Raw genomic sequence first — 10,795 nt, 5'->3', positions numbered from 1 at the left:
GAGGCTGCTGCTTACCACCAACAACAACAGCTGAATGCTGACTCTGTGTCTGAACTGGCTAAATGACACCTTGGATGAGCGCTGCGTTTCATTGAGGGAAAGTAAACAAGACCTAAATTCTTGTAATTATCTCTGGATCTCATCCTTTACTCATTAACTGTTTGTGTTCCAGTACACAGTCAATGATTGAAGATCTACGTGCATTTATTGATACTACCAACCATACACAGGCCACGGTGTCTGACATGCCTGCTGATTGGAAAGACTGAAGAGAATCTGTGAGATTGTTGTGATAACGGTTCAAGAACCTACTAAGCGCACGTTCTTAAACACACATTTACTGCACTGTTCACACTGGATAAGCAGGGAGGGGCTTCTTCTACACTTTACTAGCGTGTTTACCTGCAGTGTAACCCTTGTGCTATCCTAGGCACTTTAACATTGGGAGTTGGGTCATCTAGACCCACTAGACAGTGCGCTGAACCTTTTTTCTTCAATGATTTGTGAACCTCACTGGTGTCCATGGATTACATGAAATCTTTCCACCTTTATCCACCTTTGTCATGGTAGGGAGAACACGTCAATGTAAGGGTGGGGTCACCTAAGAGAGCACACGGGTTAAAGAGGAGACCTCATGAATTTTGCTCCAGGCTTTTTCTTTCGTAGCGCTATTCCAACATGTGAAAAATTTTGTGTCATATTTGCGTCTAGACTCAAACCACAATTACTAATTTCTCCTCCGTGATCAATTTTCAAATGGTTTGCACTTCCATGAATTGAAAAGGACGCCACCCATACATCACTACCAAATCAGAGTCCCTGATTGGTTAAAGTTTTACGTTTAACACACATTCAATGTCTGCGGGTTTTGTACGTAGAGCCTGAAAACATTCGTAGAAACTTGGAAAAATATGTGCGCAGGCAAAATTTCCGAACACAGAAACCCGAAACATGAATTTTGGGCTGCTACATTCAAAACTTAAAAGTCTAAGTATGCGTGTACTTAGACTTTTAACAAGCGTTTCCGAGGGGGTGTGGACATAGCTTAGGGGTCATGGGGCTGCTGGAGCCAATCCAGCCACTGTTGGCCAAAGGCGGGTTAGACTCCAAACAGGTTCTAAAAACGTATGTAGCGACGCCTGAACACACCAGCTTTGAACATGGGAGTTCAAAACGTGCGTTTACATCGACTTTTCATTGGAAGTTTCTCTGCGTTGCCGAGGGCGATGTGAACATAGCTTTATCTTTAACTGAACTTCACTACCAGTTACATGGACAGAGACAAAAGGTTTGACCCATGAATGCTCTGTTTATCAATTTGCAGCTACTATAATAAAGCACAAACATAAGGAATTTAATCTGGACACTACAACATTATGCCTGGTTGGTTGTTTAGAAAAAAATGTCAAAGGTGCAGCAGTATAATTGGCAGCAATATAGCTTCTCATTGAACTTGCACCAAAAAATGTTGGATAATCTCTTTTTTCCTGTTATGCTGTTTTATTTTTCCCCCAGTAAATATATAGTTTTAGGTCACACAAGCTATGCTTTTTATTTATCTAACAAGAATATTTTTTGTAGTACCCAGACGTTCTATTCCATATTTTTTTATCTCCTTCTTTATAATCTTCTTTTCATTTGATCTAAACATGGATGACGGATGTACTTGATCTAACAACATCCAAAACCCTTTGGCAGTCATGCTATTATTTTAAATTTTGTAAATAAAATAAATCTATTTCATTTGATTTTATAGCTCGATGTTGCAATACAGCCCCCCTTTGTTTAAGAAGTTAACAACAGAAAAGGCTCTCTGAAACTTCGACGGGAAATATTAAGAGAAAAGTCACATTGGCTTTTTTATTTTACTAGTTTCAAATTTTATTAACATTCAACTAAAGGCTAACATAAAATAGAAAAACACAGACTGCAAAGACATCCCTGCTTTCTTTATTCATTCATATTAAGAAAAATAGATTTTCACAGAGGCACTGAAAATAGTACATCTCATGAACAACTTACAGATAAAAAAAAAACGTTTGGAACACGACGGCTGACTATAAAAACAATCATTATGAGAGACAAACCAGGCAATTTATAAAAAACAATAAAGTTCCTTCTCCCTGTACGACAGAAAGTGCTTTCAGTGGATTCAGTCACATAAAGAAACGTTTTTTTCAAAGATATTTACAACTGATTCTGTAGTCCAGACTGACTAAATAAAAAAGTGTGAAATAGAATTTGCCTAAAATTTCAAAAAAATAATGCATTTATAAGAAATGAAATGCACCCAATAATCATTCAGAGATAATATTGAAGAAGCAGATCCTCACAGGTCACTTCATGGTTTTTAGTTCACATGCGGATCTTTTCTAATGAGTACAACTGAAATCCCGCAGAGTATAAATGCTTCAGCTTTTTCACAGTTATATTTCCTCTACACAAACACCGAAATGTGACATCAGGTTTTAATAAATACAGTTTAAACAAATATACAACTAGAGTCCCATATGGCAAAAGAACAAAACACACTGATTGAATATTTCTATTTCCATGACATTTAAATACAGCTGGACTAAAAAACCTTGAAGATTCATTTTATTTAAGTGCTTTTTTATCTTTTATTATGACTATAATTATATTTAGTAAATTTGAATTCATTCGATTCTCAAAGGTCATTTTGTTTTATAATTCTGGTTCTGTGTAGACTTATGTAGCAATGTTTTAGTAAAACAAAATAAAAGTCTGAATTTCATTAAAGACCCACTCCTGTGTGTTCTTGGTGTTTTTAATGTGTTCTTGGGGTGTTTTCTGATAATGGAGGACATATATGAAGAAAATAAAGCTCAAAATTGCATTTCTTGCCTCTCCCACAATTCTGGGGCAAATTTCTGATGGACTCCTGTCACTCTGTGGAAACTGTCTTAGAAAATGACACGGGTTTGTAGACTTTTGTCTAAAAATGACACTTTTTTTTTTTTTATATCTGGAAAGATAGTGAAAATAGATCAAACGATGATTGGAGTGGGACTTTAAAGAAAACAAAATAAATGCAGACGTTAAGGAGATAAACCCCAAAGCTTCTGCTGTTTAAGGTCTTCTAATGACAAAAAAAAAAATTGTTCAATTATGAGACTACCATTATTGTTACTTGGCTTGAAAAGTCACCTGATTGAGCTTTAAACAAAAAACAAAAGAAAATGCATAAAACTGGCCCGAAAAGAAAAAAAACGGACATCTTTGCACCCAAAATGCAACTTTTCGACAGCAGTGGGCATTGATTTGTTCTGGAGTCAAAAAAGTCAGCATCAATATTAGAGCTAACTTACTCAAAAGTAGATGTCAGAGTTCACACTGGCTAACCGTTAGAATAGTATGTTTACTGATATTGTAATACTCCCTAGACAAGGAAGTTTAGACACATTTAGACAAATAAATAATCATTCCAAAGTCATGCATTGATCAAACGCTCATCAGTTCCTGGTTTCTAACCAAAGCCTTCCTCTAATGTGCTTCTACACTACAGTGTCACGTCTTTTTCAAACGGTATAGTCGCTGCAGCTGAGCTGTACTTTAGAATCCATGAGGATTTTCAGGTGTGCTTTAGCTCTTCCTGCTCCAGGTGGGACAGGGCTGGCTGTGCCTGAAGTGCATGATGTGCACGGCGGTTTGATGCCACCAGTAGAACATGAACACCACCAGGATGTGCCACAGCTGATGGCTGGCTCCAAGGTAGTTCACCTGACCTGCAGCGGAGGAAAAGGACCATGCGTTTTCTGAAAACAATTAAAAAAAAAAAAAGGAACTGCAACCAAACAAAACTGGTTCCTGTTGATAAATGAATTGGTTACTTCTGAGCTCAACAGTATGCATATGCTTGGAGACATAGAAAGATCTGAAACAAACATTTTCATCATCAAAATAAGTATCAGAATATTTTCTGAAATTACCAGAAGAAAGTATGAAAAGAGATCACACTGCTTTGGAACTGAAACCAAAACTGAACTCAAAAACCTGCATGAAACAGAATGTCCAATGGAAAAACACCAACAAAGGGCTTCATTACAAGCATTAGCATCCTTTGTGTCAAAGCTGACACAAAGTACTGAAAGCTGTAGTTCCTTAAATGGCCACTAAAGAGTGGCTTCAAATCAAATATGTGGGAATAACCTGATTTCACAAACACTTTGGATGTTTATTGCTTCGTTTTCTCATGGAGGGGGTTCCTTCTGATTTTTTTTTTATTGTTGTTTATTGTTAGTTAAGTGGATTTTTTTTCCTGTTTCTTTGATTGGCAGGTAGGAGGACGGAACAAAATTTACTTCATTTTATCCCAGCATTTTTACCCAATTTTCTAAGGCTGCTCAGTTCGGCAGTGTCACTTTATTTGTGTCTAGTTTATTAATATTACAAATGTAAATTAAATCACACATTGATTGAACAGACTATCATATGTTTAAACAGCACCAAAGTCAGAGAAGAAAACTAATATTTCCTGAAGATCTCCCTGGTGTCCATCATCTGGCCTCGTGTCTACAGATGAACATTCTTAAAGCTCCACGCTGAAAATGAAGTAGAATGTAGACTTTTGATTCATCATTTGATTGTTTTCAGCAAGTCACAAAAGATCAAATGTATCTTTGAACGGTCCACCACATTATTTAGATCAGTGGTCTCCAACCCCGGGCCGCGGACAGGTACCGGTCCGTGGGTCATTTGGTACCGGGCCGCACAGAAAGAATAACTAACTTGCATTACTTCCGTTTTATTTACTGACAGATGTTTTCCTTTGAAAAACTGCCAGATTCTCTGTTACATCCGTCTGTGTGATTCTTGACGCAGGCCAAGGTGCTCTTCTCAGTCATGTGTTAAGTTACAGCTTAAGTAAAACCCAGGAGCTAGAAAATGAGTAAAGAGAATTGTCAAGAGGAAAACGCCAAGCCAGGAGACAGAACTTCCAAAAAAAGAAAGCTACATTTAATAGACCGTACTTCTTTTTTGGACAGTGAGTGTGGGAAGGGGAGAGGATGATGACACCTGTGCGATGTACAATGTCATGTGTGTCAAAATAAAAGCACAGGGATAGTCTTGTTGCGTCTCTGTTCGGTCTTCATTGTAGTATTACTACAATAATCAGCCGCCTTAATCTCAAAAAGCAGTGCGTGAAAACTTTGTATGACGTCATACCGGTCTGTGGCGCTAAAAAGGTTGGGGACCACTGATTTAGATGGAGAAACACCTCCCTCTAGTGGTAATCCAAAGAAGTACAGGGAAAAGTTACAAGCTTGCATTGTCCATTCTTAATTTCACTTTAAAAAGCTTACAAAGATCTAATAAACCCTTGTGCTATCTTAGATGACCCCACCTTTACTTTGACGTGTTCTCCTTACCATGACAAAGGTGGACAAAGGTGGAAAGATTTCATGTAATCCATGGACACCAGTGAAGATCACAAATCATTGAAGAAAATGGGTTCAGAGTACTGTCTAGTGGGTCTAGATGACCCAACTCCTAATGTTAAAGTGCCTAGGATAGAACAAGGGTTACAGGCTGCTTTGGGTCTTCACATAAACCTGCTGCGAGTTTACGTTATTCAAAAATCTTGCTATAATTACATTAAAACCTCTTTAGATTTTATTAAATGATGGAAGTTGATGCTGGACTTTACATCCCTGCATTTATAAAGTGATTTCACTGACTTCTCATTGGATGCTAAAGCTAATTTTAAACATTTTTCCTAATTAATAAATAAAACTGGTCCTTTAAAGTTTAGGTTCAATGAAATTCCTCTTTTTATTTGAAAGACTGAACTATTTTCTTTTTTACTTTTTAACTTCAAACTTCCAGAGAAGAAGAAAGAAAAGAAAAGAAATCTCACCGGGGAAATAGCGCTCAGGGATTTTGGTGATGTAGAAGAGGAAGGCAGATCCTGCAATCAAGTACATGACGATCACTCGAGGGAAAAAAAGCTGCAAAGAGAGAAAAGCCGTGAGAATTGGAGTGTTATATTAAATACCTAAGTGTGGGATCCATTACCTAAAAAAAGCTGCTCACGTATGCGTTAGGGTTTTTAGACCTGACCTGCACGATATCTGATGTGAGTCCTCCATTGAGCCAGACCCAGTGCAATGCAGGAATCACACCAATGCCCGCTACACAGGAGAAGATTGTCATCCGTATCACCTTCCAGTCGTTGCTGAGGTAACTGGGATGGACCTGAGCGCAGAAGACGGCCAGGATCATGGAGAGCACAGTGAGCAGATAGACCTGCCGCCAAAACTGAAAGAAAAACCCACCAGAGCCATGTCAAACATCTGGTTCATTAGGAGTTAGTTACCGACCGTTTGAACTTACTGCGTTACAGTAGAAAGCATAGAAGATCCCGGGGACGTAACACCCCAGGATTCCCACAGAAATGCCCGCGTAGTCCAACGCCAGCCAGCGCATGCAGGTCTTCTCTGAGCGGTGACAGGAGAACAGGTGATAACCCACCGAGCAGAGCATGCAGACCTGGAACAAAAGCAGAAAATCATGCATCACGACATTTAGTCACACATTGAGAGGAAAGATCCACAATACCTGCACAGAACTGCACAAAGGTTCTGAGCTACACCTCAGTCATGTGTTCCTGCTCAAACTGGTTGTGGTTTTGAGCAAGAGCCCTCTGGGAATCCTTATAACTTATGAAAAACTTGTATTTATATATTTGCTTTCTGGCTCTTTAGAGGATTATATAAAAACAGAGGTGTAACCCGAGACCTTGCCCTGTGCTGCATCCTGCAGCTACACAACTAAAACTGTAATCGTTAGATCGCCAGTTGCTATAAAACTCACAATATAAAACCACAAAGCTATATCCAATCATATGCATCTATTCCATTGCTGTGGCAACACTTCATCCCCGTCATACCCAACTCTTGTACACCTGAGTAGGTGGAGCAAGTTAGGCCTGCAGCTGAAAAAAAACATGCAATGCAAAGAAATTTTTGTTTTTCAAAAAAAGCCATAGATGTCAATATGACCCCCCCCATTCCCAGGAAGCATCTGCACCTGGAAGCAGAACAGTCCGATGGCGTAGATGACGTAGTCCTCCCTGTTGGCTCTGGAGGCCGGCAGCAGGGATGACAGGTCGTTGACCCCCATGAAGAAGAAGAGAAGGAAACCCAGGAGGTGGCTCCAGATGTTCACCGTCTCATTAGAAAGAATGAATATACTGCCACATAAAAACAAAAAGTGTCAACCATTAAAAAACACAATGTGTACACAATGAGTCTCCTTGGTAGAGTTGGAATTCTCTCACTACTCGTATTTAGGAAACTATACATGTGAAGGGCGTTTGCCATTTATCTGGGTTTCTGAATTCCAAAATCTAGTGCCCCAGAAAATTCCCAAGCCTGTGCGAAAGACTACCGTACATCGATTGATTAAAAAATATAGACCACAATGCATTGCGTTTGAATGATTTGTCATTTAAAAAGATTATCTAAATTTATTCCATAAAATTAATCAATTTTTTTATCATCAGAAAAGTTAAAAAATAAATAGTTTTCGTAAAATGTTTATATTTATTTGTTGTTTTTTATAATTCGGAAAATGGGTGACGTCATATTCGAGCTTTAAAAAACAAACAAAAAAAGTAGTGAGCATGTGTCTGAATAATATTAAAGAGGGTGAAAGTTGGTAAATAATATTTAAAACGTATTGCCAGAAATACATACTTATAAATTGGGAAATAGTGACAGATACACGCAGTAGCGGTTTTAGGCACGGGCCATACGGGCGATCGCCCGGGGCGGAAAAATGACAGAGGGGCGGCGCCAGCGGCTCAGCTCTTGTAAAATACTTTATGCATCACTATTGGTTTACTTATATCACAGAGTTTGTAACAGCCTGAAACCTGGCGGCGCCCCCGCCCCGCAGCTGCGCTCCCTGCTGTCTTTGAGAAGTAGACGCAAAATGTGTGTGAGAAGGAGAAGGGAGGGGGCGCGGGGTGAAGAAGGAGAAGGGAGGGGGCGCGGGGTGAAGGGTGCAGGCTGAGCTGAGCACGGAGCACAAAACGCATGCGCAAACCTGGCTGGATCTTCTTCCAGGGGGGCAACGGTCGCGGGCCGCGGCTCAGTGCTTGATGAAAAAATAAAAATAAAAATTGCGCCGCCATGTAGCGAATTGGCGCCCCTGGGTGCAGCTGCACGCGCTCCTGCTGGAAATGTTTGACGAACGGGAGGGGGGGGGGGTGCGGGTATAAAAAAAGTATAAAAAAATCATGCTTTTTTGGTTATTTCAAATAAAAAATGGGGAAACAAAAAAAAATTCTTCACTTAGATGACAGTTGGTTTAGTCGACAGACTTGATACCTATGTCAGGACATTTATGCTAAATGCAAAAACATCTGAAATATGGAGAAAAAAGGTCAAAGCTGGTGCCCAATTTAGAAAGAAAAGAGAAGAAGAGGAGAAAAGAGACAAAGAATAGGGTATTATCGCATAGCTAGATGCACGTTTTCTAAATTCGAATGCTACCTGCCCTACAACAACAACAACGTTGCAGAGGAAAAATCTCTTGTTTGGTCTATCATGACCAAAACTGAAGTAGGCCCAAATATTGCAAATAACGTCATTTTTAAGATATTTATTCTTAAATGTTTGCTCTGCCTTAACTTGTCACATTAGTTATTATTCGTGTGTCTGTCTGCTCTGCTGTAACACAAAGTTTTTGTTGTGTTTTATTGTTGTATATTAGTTCATAATGTTAAATAAGCTGTGATGGTAGCATGCTGCTGCTGCTGCTGCTGCTGCTGCTGCTGCTGCTGCTGCTGCTGCTGCTGCTGCTGCTGCTGCTGCTGCTGCTGCTGCTGCTGCTGCTGCTGCTGCTGCTGCTGCTGCTGCTGCTGCTGCTGCTGCTGCTGCTGCTGCTGCTGCTGCTGCTGCTGCTGCTAGCTTTTCAAAACTCCAGTTGATCAAGTCATACCTGAGATCACCAATGTCTCAGGAGCAACTCACTAACCTGCTGTTGTTAGTATCAATCATTCAGGGGGGGAGCAGATTTCATATGATGACGTTATTGACAAGCTTGCATCAGGAAGGCCACAAAGGTTAGGTTTTAGTTAGTGTTTTCTCTTCTTAGTGCTGCAGTTACATTTATTCTAGTGTATTATTAGTGTGATTTGTAGTTTATAATATTTATTTCAGATTGTTTGAGTTTATTAAATATTTCCTAACTGTATTTTCAGTTACAATAAATGGACAAAGTGACTCTATGGGGGGGGTGGGGTGGGGGGGGGGCGCTAGAGGAGGGCCTCGCCCGGGGAGTAATTCAGGGTAGAACCGCCACTGGATACACGGATTCTTCCAATTTGTTTCAATTGATGATATGCGAGTGCGCGTTCAAAGCGCGCGGATGAACGCATCTGCATCCGCGTAAACAAATAATCCCACTTAATTGTAATTGACTACCCACCATGGTCTCTGCAGCCCCGAATTATTGATCTAAGAGTTTTTCTTAAACCTAAACAGATTCATTAAAAAAACAAAGCATTAAAAGGTTTAACATGTATGTGTATTTCAGCGGGAGAAACAAAAACAGAGGTGTGGAAACGTCACTCAAAATGCGTGAGTTAGCAGCTCTGCATTTGGATTTGCGTTTAAATCCGGGCCACTAGATAATCCTGCACTATGTAGTCTTTTATGAGTTATGTGGGAATTCGGACATTGTTCCTACCTTTTCAGGCAGAGCTTGGAGGGCAGGTGAGCCCTGTAGCCGTCTGTGATGTAGGGGTTTTCTCTGAGGAACAGGGGGGCCTGCTCGTACGTGTACAGCCGGATCCTTTGCGGCAACAGCACCGGCCAGTGCTGGTAGCTGCCCAGCTCTATGTAGTGAGCAGTTTTTAGCAGCTTCTGGGGCATCTTCAGCCGCATCTTGATAGAGGCACCGCTGATTATGACGAGGACGGCTGAGGACCTGCAGGCTGCGTGCAAAACCGGAGAAATCAGCGGTTACTGACATAGAGCCGCACTGCTTTTTGCGGCTTCTCAAAAGGCTGGCGCAGAATATTATAACCTAAACGAGGAAAGAGCACGGACCCAGTTGAATCAAAGCGACATGTTACGTTTGGATTAAACAGGTCCAACCTGAAAGTCGGACCGGTTTTGTTGTCAGGTCGAGGTGCAGGTGGCTATCATCATCACATGCATATATTACGACTGGACGGAAAACAGCTCACCATGATTATCATAGTACTACTTCATGCTAATGCCAAGTCGTGCCACCAGCAATTCATCCATTTCCGACTGGCAAACATGCCAGTATTCACCCTCCTCCTATATCCCCGAAAAAGAAAAAGTCACATTTTTTTTGTTTATTTATATATATTAGCATGTGACAGTGCCCAATTCTGATAACGGTAAACTTGTTCTTCTTCTTTTGTCAACAGCGATTAAACTGTTGGTTGTCGCCATCTGTCGGCAAGAGGAGGGAATTGCACATTGAATTGATAAATCTTGAAAGTCACCCAAACATATCTAATTTGATATTTTTAGAATTACTCAAATAAAAAAAATGTTTTTTTTACATTTTTATTTAGATTGCTTTGCTTTAGATATTTATCAGTGGAATTCAGACACACACACCTTTGTTTTTGCTTTGATCTAATTTTCTTTCCCTGACATTGCCTAAAAAATAATATGTATAGGGTCTAAGTTATTCAGAATTTTCAAATGCAGCATTTATGATCACTGTTTTATCCTCCCACCGTCCAAAACATGCTTCATATGTTCATTGGTAACTCTAAATTGTCCCT

The 10,795-nt window shown here is 40.1% G+C and overlaps 1 protein-coding gene across 5 annotated transcripts; it reads right to left on the bottom strand.

The window, feature by feature from the left end:
- Nucleotides 1-1,928: 1,928 nt before the first annotated feature.
- LOC101166647 (progestin and adipoQ receptor family member 3) lies at nucleotides 1,929-10,427 on the bottom strand. Of its 5 annotated transcripts, none has more exons than XR_002291367.2 (7): nucleotides 10,220-10,427; nucleotides 9,718-9,964; nucleotides 7,051-7,213; nucleotides 6,355-6,510; nucleotides 6,037-6,279; nucleotides 5,879-5,969; nucleotides 1,929-3,746 (listed from the first exon to the last, which is right to left on the bottom strand). XR_002291367.2 is itself a non-coding variant. In XM_020707802.3 (7 exons), the coding sequence occupies exons 2-7, from the start codon at nucleotides 9,912-9,914 to the stop codon at nucleotides 3,604-3,606; spliced, it is 948 nt and encodes a 315-aa protein (XP_020563461.1). In that variant the 5' UTR covers nucleotides 9,915-9,964; nucleotides 10,220-10,427; the 3' UTR covers nucleotides 1,929-3,603. The 5 variants fall into 5 exon arrangements, 3 of the variants coding, with proteins under 3 accessions (XP_020563461.1, XP_078812296.1, XP_078812295.1); XR_013659484.1 differs by having other exon boundaries at nucleotides 10,128-10,407; XM_020707802.3 differs by having other exon boundaries at nucleotides 6,082-6,279.
- Nucleotides 10,428-10,795: the final 368 nt, after the last annotated feature.

This window comes from Oryzias latipes, chromosome 12 (genome assembly GCF_053564925.1).
Source record: "Oryzias latipes strain Hd-rR chromosome 12, Olatipes_Hd-rR_3.1".
NCBI classification, from domain to species: domain Eukaryota; kingdom Metazoa; phylum Chordata; class Actinopteri; order Beloniformes; family Adrianichthyidae; genus Oryzias; species Oryzias latipes.
The sequence above is the reverse complement of the archived record's forward strand: the minus strand, read 5'-3'. Positions and strand labels throughout refer to the sequence as shown.

Bases quoted from the DNA above. Each gene is read 5' to 3' on its own strand.
- LOC101166647 (XM_020707802.3), bottom strand. From the start codon at position 9,914: ATGCGGCTGAAGATGCCCCAGAAGCTGCTAAAAACTGCTCACTACATA. The intron at 7,214-9,717 runs GTAGGAACAATG...TTTATGTGGCAG, and splicing joins TCCAAGCTCTGCCTGAAAAG to TATATTCATTCTTTCTAATG. The intron at 3,747-5,878 runs GTGAGATTTCTT...CCTCCGCTGCAG, and splicing joins CCCTGAGCGCTATTTCCCCG to GTCAGGTGAACTACCTTGGA.